The 19,107-nt window shown below is 38.9% G+C and overlaps 1 protein-coding gene across 3 annotated transcripts in view; it reads right to left on the minus strand.

Annotated features, from left to right (window-relative positions):
* The window catches only part of MAMDC2 (MAM domain containing 2), a 148,473-nt gene that overhangs the window by 33,261 nt on the left and 96,105 nt on the right, over window positions 1-19,107 (minus strand). For 2 of the 3 annotated variants that reach the window (XR_011497505.1, XM_044756647.2), the window contains exons 10-11: window positions 3,440-3,533; window positions 1,567-1,715 (exon numbers count right to left, since the gene is read on the minus strand). Coding sequence is in view for 2 of the 3 variants with exons in the window: in XM_044756647.2 (XP_044612582.1) it covers window positions 1,567-1,715; window positions 3,440-3,533 (243 nt within the window). In the remaining variant the exon portion in view is untranslated. Of the gene's footprint in view, window positions 1-1,562; window positions 1,716-3,439; window positions 3,534-19,107 lie in introns of all 3 variants that reach the window. The other variant, XM_014845994.3, reaches the window with a different exon arrangement.

Here is a 19,107-nt window from a genome sequence, read left to right on the forward strand (position 1 = left end):
GAGTGCATTGGTATCGGAGGCCAGATGGATACCGAGTGGGAGGGTAGCTGGAACCAAGTGTCCTTGAAAGGACTCAAGCCAAGATTGACAGGTGGAACCCAGGCAGAAAATCTAGGTAGGTTGTACCTCTGAAGAGTTAAGTGCTAAGGGAAGAACAGGAGGTCACAGGATATTAGCCAGAGAGTACATTGCCAGAAATGGTAAAATGCAGCAGTTCCCAAAAAAGTCAATATTTAGATATCTGTCATAACAGAGGACATTCAGTAGCCAAGAGAGAATTGAAAATAGCACCAAATATTTTAAAAGTTCCTTTCTTTTCATCCCTCGTCCATTCACCCTGACTAAAAGATCATGAAAATGAAGGGTAAGGGAGGGAGTGAAACAAAACAAACGAAAGAACAGAGAGTTTCCCCAAAGCTATGAGTTAGGCCCAAGCTGAGGGAAAGAGAGATGATTTGATTGAATGAGAAACTGAAGTTTTGATCTGAATTGGCCTTTTTAACATCCATGAATACGTGATTGCTCTCATACCTCAACAGGACTGGGAAGCTATGGGATCGGCCAGGGGCTGGAGATGGGAGAATCCTTTAGGGTAAGTTTGAAGAGAGTGTTGGAAAGAAAAAATAAAGCTATTTCTGATTGCACCCTACCAAGTTTAGCCAACTAGAAAACAGGTTAGGCTGTAGGTTGCTCTGTGGTGTTATTCCATAGACCTGTCTTGAGGTAGGCCACAAGAGACAGTACTATTCAAGTTACCTCTGCACTTACTATCATAACGCCTTCTCTCTAAGGGCCCTTTAGGAAGTATCTCTCTGAGCCTAGCATCAGGGGTAGTTCTGCTTCTTTGGATCAAATACTGTGCTTCTATCCAACTGGCACACTAAGTGAAACTGAGTGTCGGTGAGAAAGGCCTGTTCCGCAGGGAGTAATTTATCACTGACGCTGTTTACAATTGCTGACACAATTGTAATGAGATGTGGTGATAATGAGAAGGAGATCAACTTTTAGTCTGTTTTATTGTAGTTTATACATTTTCTACAGAAAATGTACCCCATTATTTCCTATACCCCTTGGTGGACTGCTTCACCTGTTTTTATCCTAAGGACACTATGACTCATATTTTGCAGGTGAGTTTTCCATCTTTGTTTCAGCTCCTGGAAAGCATAGAGTCAAACTTGTACATCTCCTCCCCTGTCTGCCAGCACATTTTCTATACTACGCTCAGTCCTGGCTCCAGTTTAGATCACCACATTTCTTTTTCTTCACTTTTGTCCCTTTGTCTTTTATTTTTAACCTACTTCTAATTAAATTATCTTTGTGTGCATATCTTTATAAGCCCATTTAAATCCTCTTTGCCGCAACATACATAAGCTATGCAATAAACAGAAAGAATAATTTTAAGTGCACATATTGAATTATCTATCCCATGTGTGAGGAATCACATGTGTAGTTCATTCTAGACACAAGACATAAATTTGCACATTTCAAAATGCAATAAACAATCCCTAGAATGTTATTTTAGAAGGTTTCCATAGGAAACAGCACCATGTGGCATAACTCACCTACCCCAGTAGTGTGATCTCCCTTGGGTCCTGTGTAGGAGGTGGGAGTTTCTCCCCTCCTCCTGTGCCAGCTGCTCCGGTTTCTTCTCTCCTGAGTAAACGCACATTCATCTTGTTCAAAAGTACACTCTCCAGGTGGAGGTGGCAGTCTCTCTGTAAGGAAACAGGAGGAGTTGCAATTTCCAAGGCACTTTCAATGAATATGTATCCATGGCTCGTTGGCAGCCCACTCGGCATGTATGAGCGTCATCTGGCCATATGCCATGCACATGGAGAGGCAGTCCCCTCCCTGGCAGCCCACCTATGCCAAGCTCTGGCCTCCAGCCAGACTCTGGACTCCACCATGGGTCCTGCCACAGAGGCAGAGAACAATCAGATATCTAGATCCAAAAGTATTGGGATATTTTCAGAAAGAAGCCTTCTCTGACTCGTGAATGTATTTGTGTTCACAAGCTTACAAAGCTCTGAAAATTGAAGGTATATTGTCTTTATAGAAATATGGAAAATAATAAAATTGCATAACGCAGGAGCTTTCTTCAGAAATCCTGGATGAGCGAAGGGAATCCTCAGAACAACACTATAGTTGTTTGGAGGAAGGGGAGAAGAGGGGAGAACTAAATGTGCTTCTGGAGATAGAGCTTAAATGTGTGCAGCAAATTACTTCATTTTTCTGTGCCTCAAGATTCTTATCTGTAACGCGGGAATATTAATGGTATCCACCCCATGGGGTTATGAGGACTAAATGAGACGTGTACGGAAAGTATTTAGAACACAAAGTTCTCAATATATATTAGAACTTGGTATTTTGCTACCTGGAGGCTTAATTTCCATTTCCAAAAAAAGAGAATGTTTATATCTTTGGATGCTATCTTCGATAACTTGGTACTCATTATTATTAGAAAGGTGCCACTCTAAACTTACTGGGGACTTCTTTGGCTGAACTTGGTTGTATCTCCCTACATTTAGAGTCTTAGCAAATTTCTCTAATAAACAGCCTGTCATTTACCTGTCTTGCATGACAGTTAGTTTACTTTGTTTTATTTTACATAGAGTACAAGCTCATGAAGCCTCATTCTCTTTCTATGCCTTGAGAGTAGAGATTTTTATCTCATTCTTCTTTGTGTTGTCCTTGCAGTGCCTCACGAATCAAGGGACTGAAAACAAATTGTCTTTTAATTAAATAAACATGGAGATTATTCTCCAGTGCCAGATTGATATCACAGTTGGCCTCTTAAAGAAAGTGATACCCCATGATTTAGGATGCAGTGGCAATTAGCAGATAGAGACCAATGATCTGGGTTGAGGTATGCACCATTTTCTCATTACACATAATGTCCAACACACAGCCACCATATTTAATTTGTCACTATTATCAATGCTTGGCCCATTGTTCCACTGTCATTTAACTCACTTAGAAAATATTTATTCTATTACCACTTGAAAATCATATGTTTAGTATAGCGTTTGTATAATAATAGTTTCATTGATATTGCTGGAAAACTTGCACTTGTGTAAGACAACAACAATAATAACAATAGTAATTATAATAGAAAGTATTTGTTTTTAAAGCACTGTTTTGTACCAGGTCCTATGCTAGAGAATTTATAGGTATTATGCCCAGTATTTAGGTAGGTATTACTACCTCTCTTATAGATGAGGATACAGGGGTCAAGTCATACGTATAAAGTCACACACTGCATTCGAGTCATCATTTCTAAATTCCAAAACTTACTATACAGCTCTGTAGAGAGACATTTCTGGCAAGAAAAGCAAAGGATAAACTAGCACAGATTAAATGTATGTGATATGTTCTTAGAGAAACAAGGTGTGCCACATACAGCCCAGGGAGACAAGAGAGCTGAAATGATGGCTCTTACCTGGAGACCAGCAGCTTCCCAATTCTACTGTAATGTCATCCAGGGCTACAAGTCCACAGTCCCAAAAACTTTTGCATAGGCTCATGAAAACCACCTGCAATTCAGAAAAGTAAAACTGTGAATTATGTTAACCTAAAATTGGAAGCTCTTACCTGAAATTTACTTAAGCACAATAAACAGGCATAAGCATACTATAGACACCTCTTCGCTGTCCATAAGAACTACAGATCACAGTGGTGTGAGCAATGGTTAACCATTTAGATATGACCCCAGGATTACTTCTATTATTTTCTTAAGCAGAGTCAGGCTCATAATGATATATTGTGTATACTAATGCTGAAATCAGTTTGCATTCTTTAAAGAATTGAAAGAGGAAAGCGAGAAGTTAACTGGGTGGCAGAGGAAAATCCATCAGGTTTTAAATATTTTCCCCAGATAATTCACAAAGTGCATACAGAGTTGACAGTATTCTAAGCGTTGTTACAAACATTTCCAGTACAAACACTATTGATTTTTTGGAAATAACTTTCTGGCCATGTGCTTCATTCATATTGTGAACAAATTCCCAGTGATTTGCCATCTGGAAACTTGTGTTCCATTTCCAAAGAAAAGATCTATGTCACTGGATGGTAACACTAATAAACGCCCTAAACACAGTCATTTTATCAGGCCAAACATTTTTACTGTTGTATGTGAAGGAAACAAATCCATACCATAAATTATTAAATTCACTGTGCTAGAGAGAGAGAGGAAAGGCTTAGACTTCTTTCCATTAGGCCAATTTTAAAGTCTCCTTTTCATACACAGGAGGAGCAAACAGCACTTTTCAAAGCATTTCTATTAGATTTTCACTGTACTTCGCAGTTTCCAAAGCTGCTTCACACGTATAACCTGACGTTTAATGAGCACGAGGTGACTCACTCCGTGTTCAATCCTTGAATATAAATCTTAATTCAAACAAAGACAAAGAGATGTTACAGACACTAAATCCTAAATGATGAATAATGAGAACATTCAATTGCTTCAGGTTCATATTCAGTACGTTATATCTCTAATTTACCCGTGCTATGGGTAGAATCCCTTTGCTCTTTGATGATCAGAGCCAACAGAATATAGAATTCAGTTTAAAAGAAATTTTAAAATCACAAGACAGTTTATCACTATGCAAAATATAAAATGTCTTAAGCCAATATCTTCAGGATAATTACTAATTGTAAAATATGTGGAAGTTTCCTTGGACTGTACTCATATTGCTTTAAATTATAAAAAGGATAGTTTGGAGATGTAACAATAAATAACTATATATATTTACAAGGAACAAGATAAAAAGGAGTGTTTTTTTTTAACCTCTGTTAATTTTCTCATCTTGTTAAACCATCTTTTTCCAATCTTTTTTTAAACCATCTGTTAATAAATTCTAGAAATTCTAGAGATTATCTGAATACGTACAATATTTTACTTGCAGGATTTATGCCTGGGAACTTATTCCCCATTTGAAAAGCAAAGGTCTATGTCATCAGCCCTGCGTGCAGGTACATTTTATCAGCAATTTTTATTGTTACATGGGAAGGAAGAGTAATCTGCCTCATAACTTAGTGAATTAATTACGCTGCAGAGAGAAAAGTCTTGACTTTCTTTCGTCTTGGCAGCTTTAAAGTCTATTATTCACATGAATAGTGAAAAAAGTACTTTTCCAAAATGAATCTGTGGTAGTGAAATGATTCACCATGTAAACCATTACCCGAATAAGACTCAAACACTTGGTGTGTAAATGTATTCTAAGGAAGAGGAATAACATGCTTTCATATGTTTACTACAGCATTATACTATGATGACCATAAAACCAAGCAAGCAAGTAAGCAAACAAATGAAACAACCCAAAGTTTCGAAAATAGAGGAAATAAACAAACTATGGTACCACAATCTAAGAAACAGGCAATCATTAGCTCTAATACCTTGTGAATATTATTTAGTAGTACAGAAATATATTCCTCTCACAATGTTAAGTAAAAAAAACCTGGTTATAATAGATACAATAAAAATGAAACAAAATAAGATAAATTATATCCAACTCACCTAAAAATACATAGAAGAAACCTTGAAAATTTACCAAATTCATAACAATTATATTAGGCTCATGAGATTATGGGTAGTAAACAGAATTTCCCCTTATTTTCTAAATATTCTTTAATTTTGTTATATTTAGAATTGAGAAAAAAAGAAAAAGGAATGAAGATATCTATAACTAAGATGAGGAATAATGAGTTAGTATTTCCTAGATTGACATTGTTTATTATAGTGGCCACGAGGACATGTGGCTATTTAAATTGAGTAAAATTAGAAATTCATTTCTTTAGGATAAATTAGCCATTTGCACTAGCCACATTTCAAGTTCTCAATAGCCACAGATAGCTAGTGGTCAAGTGAATTGGACATAGTAGATATATAACATTACCTTGTTGCAAAAAGTTCCATTGGCTAGAATTTCCTGTCTCTTTTTGGGCATTCCAAACAATTTGTGAACTGCCACAGTGGGTTAAGCGAAACGCTAAAGACGTTCCCAACAACAGTAGGCCATTAGATTGTTCCTATCTTAGAACTCTTTCCATACTTAGAATACTAGCCAGACCATATGTTGTTCTGTCTGACAAAAGACCCACAAAGTCAGCCAGCTATAGACTACATTCGAACCATGGCCTCAAACCTCAAATCTGTTTGTCAGTTGTCTCTTGGCATTCCAACACACAAAAGAAACATGATGAGATCAGCTTGTTTGGTCTAACACATTGGATTTTCCACTCTGCTATTAATAATGCTTATATTGTCAGCTTCTATTCTTGTGCCACCATCTTACATTTTGAGGGCTACTTGAGGTGGAGAGGTTATGTTAAGGTAGCTGGTGACCGGGAAAGCTAACGAGGCCTGGTTGACACAGAGCAAAAGGAAAGCCAAACATCTTGGTCTGTCTTAAGAACCCTGCCTGGGTCCAGTTAAGAATGTGACAAGAAGGGAATTGGACATAGTCTAAATTCTTGAGGGGATTAGCCTCTTGTTTATTTATAGATCTTATTTTAAAAGAGAGTTTATTTCACTTTAAGCAGTATTTACAGGCAAGTGGCCTATCTCTATAAACTGAAAAAATTCTTAGGCAACTTGAACGTATCTTAGTATCTATTTGAGAGGGGAGGAGATGAGGGGCAAAGTCAAAAACATCCCTCGAAGGTGCTCCTGATTTTATGTAAGTCTCTGAAGAGTGAGGGGCAAATTGGATTTGTGTAAATCAACTTGTTTCAGCGCTTTAAAAGGGGCAGGTCCTGAGGTACTGGCAATACTTAAAAACTTTTGTTTTGACAGACAGTATTCATTGTTAAGGAAACTTACCTAGGCTAACTTTGGAAACACAAAGAGGCAGTGAATGGAGAGCTATATAAACATATTTGCAAACAAATCATTTTAAACATAGTCAAGTAAGGATCAACAACATCACTTACTTTTTATTGTACTAAAAATAGACTGCGCAGGCTCATTACCTACAGCAGAGTGTTCCAGTCTTAGCACTATTGATACCTTGGGCTGGATAATTCTTTATCATGGGGACTGCCCTGTGCACTGCAGGATATTAAACAGAAACCTGGTCTCTACCCACTAGATATCAATATCATCCCCAAGTCATGACAATCAAAAATGTCTCCAGAGATCGCCAAATGTCCCTTGTGAAGGAGAGGCAAAATATCCTCTGGCTGAGAACCACTGGTCAAGGGTGGGAGAAGACTGCCGTGTGGATTAGAAAACCCCACTGACTAAATTCCTATTATGTGTAGCGCCTGTGCTAGGCACTTTCCGATTTGTTACCTCATTTTTGGATTCACTGTCAATTTCAACCTATTTGTTCTCCCCAGTCAGAAGAGGACAGTTTCCATTTTAAATGCGGACTAGATCGAGTTAGTTTTCTCTTCCTGTGCACATCCCTGGGTGGTGGTTCTAACAAGCAATGAAATATCCTCCAGCTCTGGAAACAAAAGACAGAGGAGCAAAAAAACAAGGGAGATGGACTAACACTCAAGCTGAATAACCATCCCCGAGATGATCAGGGCTTTACTGTTCCAATTTCCTGCTTCAGAAAACTGCAAATTGTCAAAGGCAATCAAATCTCCTCTTTGTTTTCATTTTTCTGCCTTTCCAAAAAGAATGATCCACTCCCTCAAAACAACACAATGACAGGCAGCAGATCCTAAAGGTAACTGAGCAAACTTTCCTCATAGCATATAATTTAAACTCTCTTCTAAAGTTTTGTGGGGAGGGGATGGGACAGGGAGGGGAGCGGGTCTGGATAGAAATCCAGCCATAAGTTGTGTTATCAGAGGGGCCAGGCTGCCCTAAGGCCTGGAAAAGCCCATAAAATTCCTGGTTAAAACACCCAAAAAGAAAAAGTAGAGAAATAAATATGTCAGGACCTATTTTCCAAAATCAAATCAGGTTGGATTTTTAAAAGAATTAGGGTTACTGATTTTAACTTTGTGAACTGTCTTAGTTTAAGGGCTACCCAACACAATGAATAGGATTTTGCTGAGGGAGAGAGGAAACCAATCCGTGCAGGGAACTGTGGTATATGCAACCACAAACCTTTGCTTGCAGTTAAAAAGGATTGTATGAAAGAGCTAAACACTGGCTGAACTGACTGATTTTTCACTGTCTTTCAAAGCAGTTTCCATGGCCTCCTGGATAGACAGTTGGCTAGGTTGTTGGGTTAATCCACCATCTAATTTACCAATGGAATAGCCCCACTTTGACCTATAATTAGTATGTGAATGATAGTTTCCATAAATGGCCCTCTATTTTCACATAGAAACATTTCAATCCTATGCCAACAATACCATAAATTACCCATGTTCACAAAATGAACCTAGAAAAGTTCTTGTTATAAGCGGTGGACCTCAACAATTTACCAGAGGGTTTGATTCTGGGTTAAATTTAACTTTTCTTCTGATGAGGTTAAAATCCTTTGAAATCATTTGTGCAGATAAATTTGGATATGGTGACTACAGAGTTGGTGGAATAATTATTCACAAAACTACTATAATCCAGTCAGTGAAATTCCAGAGCCCTTCATTAAGATGCTATTGACGTAATTGCAGGATATACTATATAATGCAATTGCATTCATTTAACTGTTTGATAATAAGTTGCAATAATTTTTAAAATACAAAAACATAAAGCAAAACAAAACAAAAATTCCAATATTAAAACATTTGGCCAAAGGGGTGGAATTTTCACAGATCCCTAAAGACAGGCCGAGTGGAGCTTTATCTAGAAGAATGAATATAAGACTTAAGCATTTTTAGAATCCCAGCCATGTTTTGAGAAATAGTCACTAAATTGTAAGAGCATGCCTCCTGCACTTACTATATTTGGTCTTCAGCTCTCACAAAAGGCAGAATGACCATGTGTTTTTAAATAAGTCTTTAGCTGACCAACACTTTTTTTTCTTAAAAGACCCATCTGTTTTGTTTTTTCTTTTTTTAAAGACTCATCTGATTTAATTCAACTTTTGGCTTTGACAAGCAACAAAGATTGAGCAGCTTCCAGCCTTTCCCAGCATGAGTCTTTCTGTTCATAGGAGCCTTCCGTTCTGGGGTAAAGGGCACGCTGTGGTAGACTTGCAGATTTACAGCCAAATTTTTTCATTGCTATTTTGGTGGTAAATACCCAGATCTCTCAGCTCGTTGATTTCAGAAATCTGCATTATTTTCAGGTCTTTTGGTCACTGAAAAGGGAGAGGAGATTCCAGAAGAGACCTCACAATCAGTCATTTTTGAGGAAAAGGTCCAGAGACCCTGTGATGTAAGCTCAAGGTCACACAAGAGCCGGCTGCAGCCCCAGGCATGAAACATCACACTGAATCTCTGACAGAGCATATTCCGTTATACCAACCCGCTCATTTTCTCCTTTTTGCTTTAGGTATTTAAAAATATGATTCTGAGTGGCATGATCTTCAAACTCCCCAATTAATAGAAGTGGACCAAACACATCTTTGACCCATGTTTACAACCAGCTTCCTGTCATTTTGCCTTATGTCTGTTTATAAAGAGTTTTTGGTCCTTTGGCACCAGAACCTGAATCTGACATAAATCACGGCTGAATTTGAGGACCGGTGAATGCTGAAAGCTCTCCTCTCAGTTAGTAACCTCTCCTCCGCACAGCAGCCGTTCCCTCATCTCACTGCATCCTTCTCCTCCTCAGCTGATGACTTTACATCCCACTCCACACGGAGAATTTAGGCCCATAGGAAAGAATCCTTCCAACTCTCCACATCCACACCTACACTCTCATCTTTGCACCTTATATTTGCACCCATTCTCACTTTCTTTCCTTTGTTTGGGAGCAAGGCCTGTCTGACTCCAAAGTTCATGCTCTTCTCATTGTGGGACACAGATGCCTAACCCTGCAGAGTTAATATCGAGGATCTAAATGGAAAATAAATTTGAAAAGCCTTTGAAAAAATGAACATCAGACAAGGGTAAGATGGTATCATTTTTAGTGTTTTAGAGTCTAATTCCACAGCCTAATAATGAAGATAGAATTATATATAATTATCCCATAAACGTTTCATCATCACTGAAGGAAATTAGGTGTGAATGCCTTCCTATTTTTATTTGCTCTCCTCAGTGGGCAGGTGGTCTGAAAAAAACAATGCCAGGTGGACATACAATGTGGTTTATCTCTGGCCCACCTCCCATAGGGAGGATCCTTGGTCAAACACTTCCCTGATTAATGTAACGTAATGACCAATTTAATTGTCATGTCCAAGGATGGACTATCATAATACGGAGCTGTTATTGGGGTTCACTTGGATGGAGATATAAAAATCTCAGTCCTACCAGAAGACATGCAGAATGCAATCAACAAACAGCAAGAAAAGGAAGAATTTAGTCAAGGCCCTCAAGGCCCACCCCTGCTCTGGATGAACTCCTCCTGGATCAGGAGAAGACAGCAAACACTCTAGCCATGCCCTGCTAATACGCAAACAGGAACACTGACTTGGCTAGACTCATGTCTGAGACATAGAGACAGTTGTTGGCCTTATTTTCCTTGATTCCCAAGACAAAGTGTAGATCCTTGACCTGAGGAAGAGCTGTGACTTAAAGCTTACAAAACACTACCCCCTTTTTAGCTATGTCACAACTTATTTAACCAACCCTTACTGATAGCTAATTGAGGAGTTTCCAATCTCTCAATATGACAAACTTTGAGGTGATGAATATTGGTACTAAATCTTTGTACATAACCATGTTTATTTCCTTATGATAAATCCCCAGAAATAGAATTCTTATGTCAAAAGGTATGCATGTTTGGGGGCTTTCTTTTGGATACATGTAATTGAGTTGTCATCTAGAATATATCAATTTTTCCTCACATTAGAACTTATGAGAATCCTTATTTCCTTGCATCCTCACCTCTTTAGGGTAATTTTTAATATATATATGTTATATATATATATATTCGTCTATATAACTCTATATGTATATATACATATACATATTTTTTGGTTTAAAATGAAAGATTTATTTTCTTAATTGATAAACTGAACAATACAAATAGTATACTTTATGAACACAGCTATTAATACAAACATCACACAACAGAGTATTATACTTTTAAAGTATTTTTATCCATTTGAGAGACAAATGTGCTATTTTATTATTTTTAGAATTTGTTTGATTATAAATGAGGTTAGATATATTTGTGCATTATTTTCCAACAGTATTTCCCTTTTTTGACTTGCCTGTCTATAGCCATTGCCCACTTTCCTATTGCTTAATTTGTCTTTTGCTTATTGATTTATTAGAGTAAATATATGCTAAATGTATTAAGAGTTTGTCATATATGTTGTGAACTTTTTTTCTGACTCGGGATTTGCCTTTCAGATATGTTTATTAGGCAATCCTTATCTGGAGAATGAAACTAAGGGAGAACCAAATGTCCTGGTTTGAAGACTGAGATGAAATAAGTGGGCCACAATAGTGATGCATCCTTGAGCCTTGTCTAGATACACATGTAACCTGACATTGTACAGAAAACAGAGGCTCATGGCCCATCAGTGGTGTGATGGGAGATGTCATAGGGAAGTGGCTTGTGGACCATCTAGAGGGAGACTTCTCCTGGAGGTGAGTACCGGAAAGACAGAGCAGAAAATACCCAGAGAATGTCATACAAGAGAGGAAGAAAAAGATGGAGATATCTATCCAAAAGGAAATAAAATATTCTTCCCCAGGTGAAAGTAGAGAGCCTTTATTAACGTGTGACTAGTCAATTTACAAGTAAGAGAATTAAGCTTATAGCCACAGAGGCCAGCAAATATTAGTCTGTCTATGAGCTCAGAAAGCCAGAAGATCCCCAGAGAATCTCAATGTGAGCATCAAAAAATAATGTTGCATCATCCAAAAACACTCAGGAAAAGATTCCTTAAAAATGCAGCCATTGTAAGACAGTGAAATACAAAATTAGGAATTTGGAAGTGTGGAGAGATGTAGTGTTTTCAGATTCCTAGACAATCCTCAGAATACATTTGCCTAATAAAGCTTATTAATAAAACTATGGGGAAAGAATGTCTATTCTGTCTTTTCAGATATCTCCGTGGTGCTAGGAGGACAAGTGTAGTAATCCAGCAATATTCCATGAAATTCATTCCTCAGAAAAGTCATGAAAGAATGCACTGACATAAACGCTACACTCGTGTAAGCAACTACGAGTTGTACAAATCAGCCTTTCTAGTCATTTCCCTATAAGCTGACATGAAATGCAGAAGCCCTCAACAAAGACCTGAAAGGAAATGAAAGAGAAGGAAAATAAGAGTAACCCAACCCTGCCCTTTTCATATTTATAGCAATTTAGAATTCCTGGACTGACAACTGGCACAGTCTAGCTTGAAAAACTCAAGAGTAGGGGCCTTGTCCATACTTAGCCTCTCTATCCAATTTCACATTAAAACTTATTCTACTTGAAAGTATAATTTTCCCTGCTCTGTGTACAGAACCACCCTAATCTGTTCTATAATGTGTTGATCATCTTGTCAATAATTAACAATCTTGTTATTTCTACTTTGCACTCAGCTGTCCTGCTTTAATTATGCTGGGACATCAATATCCTGGAGCAGCCATTTTCCAATGTTCTCAGACATCATGAAATGTGACAGGAAATTTATCTACCTTGTCTACACACTGGTTTTCTGATTCCTTAATCCCTTTATAGCAGAATGTCTTGTTATTAAATAGGCACTTATTTATAAATCTCTCCAGAAACATCCTAGACTTGCTCTTCTATTTGAGCGAACTTCTAAGTATTGCCTTAAACAATTTCAGAACCCTAGATATTTTACATTTAGAAGCATTTTCATTATTAAAGGGCAAAGTTAAAAGGAAGATTTTAAAACGAGAAATCCAAATCACAGACTTAAATTTTACTAATTCTTTTACTAAAAGGAAAAGAATATTATGAGAAGAAATAAAGAAATAGAGAAAGCTATGCATAAGAATTGTGCTGCACAATATTAAAACACAGTTCCTGCCATTAAGACGTCTAAAATATAATAAGAGATAGAAGAGACTTAGTGGTCATCTTAAAACATGTCCTATTTCATAGAGAGGTGGCATGACATTCTGATTTACATAGTTAATGCCAGAATCTGGACTTGAAGCCAAGTCTTCTCATTCCTGACCTAGGATCTTTTATTATACAAATCTCATTCCAACAAGTAAAACACAAGTTCATGACTTGTAAAAGGTTCAAAGAGGAAGGGACACTTGAGAAGGACTTTGAGAGAGGTGAAGGGTTTTCCCAGGCATGATGATTCCTGCAGCAAGATCAACGGGATAAACCCTTTGAGGAAGCATGGTGGGAGGAAGGCAGAGGTCAGAAGGTGAGGATTTGAGGAATGAGAAACTGCACCAGGGCACAGAGTGTGATTGAAGACGCATTTTTCAAGAGGCCTGAAGACTAAAGGAATGGGGTAGGGTGACAGCTTAAACGAGTGAAAAGGTGAAAGGAAGGTTTGTTGTTTATTTGTGTGACCAAAATATGATGGCAGTGTGCAGAGGACTAATGAGGATTGAAGATTCATGAGAGAGGGCATAATTTATGAAATAAGGTCCCAGAGGAGGCAGGAGGGTGAGATCAAATGTACAGACGGACGGGTTGATTTTTGACTAAAAGCAAGGATAATACTTCCTTTGTCAGATACATCAGACGACAAAGAGAGGCAAGTGAAGATTCAGAGAGGAACAGAATTGAAGGGGCTCGTGCTGAATGCCTTCATCCTTTTGGGAGATGAACCCATGAGGTCACATCCTTAGAACGAGGCAGGGAGAATCAAATTGGAAGCTTGTGAGAGAAAAAGGGTGTGAACATCTCGGGTGGGGAGTGAGAAAGGAAGGCAACAAGAGATGAGATGAATGAAAGGCTCTCCCTGCAGGAGGGGACAGGGGAGACAAGCCATTTTCTCCAGCTATGCTGAGAAGCCTGCAGAGAAGAAGACGAAAGTAGCTGCTGACAGTTCTCAGGGGTTAAGAGGATCAAGATGGCAGAAGCCAGAAGGACCTGAGCATGGGGATTATGATGTGAAAGTGAGTGCATCATGGACCACAAGCACAGAATGGAGGCTAGGAAGCTGTGTTGGGGGCGGGAAATCAAGAGGGCTGGTAAAACCTCACACGGATCTTTGGGAACAGGACAATGGCATGATGTAAGGATAGGAAGTTGTTTCAAAGGGAAGAGTCATAGTTTTTGGTTTTAATAAATATCATGAAAAGCTTCAAACCAGACTTGGCATATGTATGTCCATGTATGTCCTTAAACCCACTCCAGCAGGATATTCTTGCTTTCAAGGATTTGCACTGAAATTCCTTCCAGAACAAATTGCTCAGGTGCTAGCCTATAAGGGATTATGGTTTATATGACTCAAAGGCAGAAACATTTATTCTTCCTTCTTCCTTGGATGGACTTACGTTGTTCTTCCTTGCCATCAACACATCTTCACTGACAATTTAGTTCTTTTCTTAACTATTTATTGAGCACCTACTCTGCTCCAGAAATTGTGTTCACATTAGAAACAAAAAAATAAGTACAACGTGGATCTCTGCTCTCCAGAGGCTTACAGTCTGATTAACGTAGGTAGGCAAGTAAGTAGACGATTTCAATATAACGCATTAAATGCTATGATAGTAGAATGATGCTAATAGGAGCAACACAAGACAAGGGTTCCGTGTCAAATACTTTGAAGGAATTGCCACCTTAAACAAGCTTAAACAGGATTCTTTAATGTAGAACTCACCAGAGTTTCTAATACGTTATTGCGCATTATGAATCTTCATGTGCATATGTGAAAAAGTAGAGACCTTGTATGCAAAATTTCCCCAATTCATTTGATCACAGAACTTTTTTTCAAAGAAACAACTCAAGGGATTTGTACTCCATGGGACATACCCTGAGAAGTGCTGACATAAGGTTCTTACCTAGTGAAAAAAATATATTTATATTGTTTTCAGATTGGTCACATAGGGGTTTTCTCCAAATCCATAAATGACTTTTGAAATCTATTTGTTTTTTAATCCTATAACAGAGTAAAGATGTAGACTTGGAAGGGTTCACCACGAAGATTTGAAAGACTGCAGAGCTGATCATTAACCCAGACCCAGATGAAACAGAATGCCCGGTCATTCTCTCACGGCCATTTAACAGTTTTTTTCCCAAAAGAAATATTTAATGAGCACAATGTTGAATTCCTCCCAGTGCTTCTAATTAACAGACACTTAAAGGTCTTTGTTAAAGGGAAAACTAGCTTCAGTCCAGGAGATATTGCAGGACCTAACATACTACGGTAACCAAGCATAATGTTAAACTAAGGATTTGAACATATAACGGCTAATGTTTGTGCTCCATCATTATGAATTTCTGGCAATGACTCTCTAGTCTCTCTCGACATTTGGCTTTTAAGGAAAAGCATTTCGGAGTGAATTGTTCCCTCTCCTCATGATCCTCTCTAGTATATGAAAGTCTCAAGGTAACTCTTGATTACCTGCTCTCTGCTTTAGTAGCTTGATGGGGAAAAACAGAATACGAAAAACACTTCCTGATTCATGCCCTTTCAAAATATTTCTAAAACATTAAAAAATTTGTTGTCGAGCCAGCCCTGATGGCTTAGTGGTTAAAGTTTGGCTCTCTCACCACTTTGGCAGCCCGGGTTTGTTTCCCGGTCATGGAACCACATCATTTGTCAGTCAGTGGCTATGCTATGTTGGCAGCTCACATAGAACTAGAAGGACTGACAATCAGGATATACAAGCATGCACTGAGGCTTTGGGGAGGAAAAAAAATTGTTGTAGGCTGTTCATGATTGTGTAAAAGCAGCCATTTCATTAAGAAAGTCTAGTACTATCAACAGAAGGATTTAATTCTGACCTGATTTTTAGTTTAAAGAAGACTTCACAGCAAAAATCAAGGTGCAGAATTATCCATGAACTAAAGAGATGTTGCCTATGAAACCTTATGAGGATGAGGATCTAGAAAACACAGTCTGCAGTCTCTCCGTCATTCTCTCTCTCTTCTCCTAAATTTAATAAACGCTAAGTATGTGCCAGGTACTACGCTAAGTGCTTTACCTGATGCATCTCATTGGATCTTCACCATAATCCTGCAAGGCAGGTACTGCTAAGGTACTCATTTTACATATGAAGAAAAGTGAGGCTCAGCAAGGTCACACAACTACCCAAATTACAAGGCAGACAACCCATAGCCAAGTCTTTTAAGCATTACGCTGTATTTGTATCAAACCACTTGAACTTTGATCCCTCCTAGGAGCCAAAGTTATTTCTAAAATAGAACAACTATGCGTTAATAATAAAGCCCTAGAAATTTTTAGAAATCTTGAGTTAGGGCTGGGCTCCCCTTCTCCCCCGATCCTGTACTTTCAACACCACCCAGGAGAGGGCTGAGAGGCATAAAGGAACAGTGTAAAAAGCATGGATTCTGGATTCAAAAAGAACTTTCTGGATTTACTTCTCAGCTTTGCCACTTAATAGCTGAGTGCTGCTGAACAATGTCCTTCGTTTTCCACCTGAGCTTTCCTCATCTGTTAAATGGGGCTACAATGATTCCCTTCCTAGGGTGCTGTGGCATCGAATGAAGCAATGCCCATTGAGGGCTTAGCATGGTGCCTGGGAAGTGCTCGACAGAAGTTCCTGTTGTTGTTGGCAGCTATGACAACATAACACAGAACCCATCCATACAGCGACTTTGCTAGAACGGTCAAGGAAATTCCTACCATTGCTATCCTTTCTTAAATAGAGCTATATATTATAGTTTCCATCAAACAGTAGACCATCTAGGGGAGATAAGAGGGCGTTATTAATTGTATCAGCCATTGTCTTTAAAACACGCTGGGTAGAGAGGGGAGAGAAAGGTAAAGAAACGTCCAGAGTGAAGGCATCTGGGAAGACACAGCTGAGGTAGTGTGTAGGTATTAGGAGTGAGGGAGAGAAACAGGCGAGAGGGGCTCCAAGCTTAGACACTGTTACAGTTCTGTCCAGGCTGCTCCCCACTCTGCTCAGCTCTGGTTTCACATGACAACTCACTGAGGGGTGACAATAATGTTCATGACAGCAGGTTATAGTAACAAGCAAATGTAAGGGATTATGGGTGTGATTATTTTGGATATGCAGCACAGATACTCAAACACATCTAGAAGACATTTCCACCAGTGAAAATTGGCAGCAGGATTAGGCCAGGTGTAGTCAAGATTCAAATACATGGCTCTTGAGCTGGGGAGTAGGTGTGAAAATGCAGCCATTTGCTCTCTTCGAGACTAACGGCACTTGACTGGCTTCAGGAACGGGGTGGTGAGGACAAGAAGCAGAGGCAGGGAGCATTCTTCCTTGCCACAGAACACTAAGCTCTGAGCTCAGGCATCCGTTTCCAGTAGAACATGAGCTTGGGCTAGTCTAACTCTGCATTCCAGGGTGCCAAGGGCACTAAAAGGAGATACTGTACTTCCCTTACAGGAATGTTGTGAGAATTCAATGAAATGACAGAAGGTGCCTATACCCCACAGCACACTGGGGAGCCTGACTGTTTCTAGTTGCACAAGAAGAAGCCTTCCCCAAGACTAGATGGAAACCTTGAGCACCCAAGGAAACCTGCACCAACGGGCAGCCTTCAGGGTAGGCTAGACCACGGTTCAAACTCTAGTTCTGCCACTTATCAGCGTCAGAAAGTCAACTCATTCATTCTTTTATTTATTCATCTTTCATTGTTCTTTTCATTATTCTTCTATGTATTCATTGACCACATATGTGTACCGAACAAAATTTACTGAACAAAATGTTACTGATAATCTACTGTGCACCAGGCACAGTGCTAGATTCTGTAGATACAGAAATGAACAAGACTAACACAGACCTTGTCCTCAGGAAGGTTATATTTTTATGAGAGAAATGGACAGTGAATATCTTGGGCATTAGCATTTTAAAAGCACTTCCCAGGTGATTTTAATGAGGGTCAACAACCACTGCTCGAGAGTCAGCACCTGACAGTCATCCCACAGACAATTACTGAGCATCAATTGTGAGCAAAGTATCTGCTAGGTTTTGGGTTCTGGGTGGGAAAAGTAAGGAAGAAAGAGATTTAAAAAAAAATGACTAAGAGAATATTATTCAGCCATTAAAAATGAGGAAATCTTGGCATGTGTAACATGGATGGACCCTGAGGGCATTAGGCTAAATAAAACAAGTCAGATAGAGAAAGACAAAAACGGTATGATCTCACACATAGAATCTGAAAAACAAACCAAAAAAAACAAGTCATAGACACAGAGAACGGATTGGTGGTTGCCAGAGGCAGGAGGTGCAGAGGTGGGTGAAATGGGTTAAAAGTTACTAACTTTCAGTGAAAAATAAATAAGTCATGGAATGTAATGGTGACTATAGTCAATAATACTGTATTGCACATTTGAAAGTTCTCATCACAAGATAAAAACTTTTTTGTTACTATGTATGATGATGGATCTTAACTAGACTTATTATGGTGATCATTTTGCAATATAAACAAATATCAAGTCATTATGTTGTATACCTGAAACTAATATAATGTTATAGTAGTCAATTACACCTCAATTGAAAAAACGCTAAGAGTGCCAAGCCAGTAAATGGTAGAATTAAGATTTGAAACCAGAGAGACTCCTGGATCTATGCTCCTAATCACTGTGTTATACTGTCCCCAAGATGATGAAGGAGCGACCTAGCATGCCCGGGGAACTCTAACCAACTCCGGGGAGTGGGGCTAGAGAAGGATTCTCTGTGGAAGTGAAGTTTAAGTGTGGTCGAATTAAGATGAGGCTAGGCAGTGGAAACAATAGAGTGCGCAACGATCCAAGACAGGAGAGCACAGAGTGTGTTCAAGGAACTGATTGTGCAGTGTGATTAGAAGGCAGAAAGCAAGAGGCGAAGCTGGGGAGGGGGCGGATGTCAGGTCACACAGAGCCTTTTCCCTAAGAGCAATAGGAGGCCAAAGGGTTACTTCAGGGGACGGCTTCCTCATGATAACGCTGCTCCTGGGCAGGGCACAGATGGGGTGGGGGCAAGAGTGGATTGCAGGTAGAGTTTATGTTTAATTTCAATTTT

The sequence above is a fragment of the Equus asinus genome, chromosome 23 (genome assembly GCF_041296235.1).
Source record: "Equus asinus isolate D_3611 breed Donkey chromosome 23, EquAss-T2T_v2, whole genome shotgun sequence".
NCBI classification, from domain to species: Eukaryota; Metazoa; Chordata; class Mammalia; order Perissodactyla; family Equidae; genus Equus; species Equus asinus.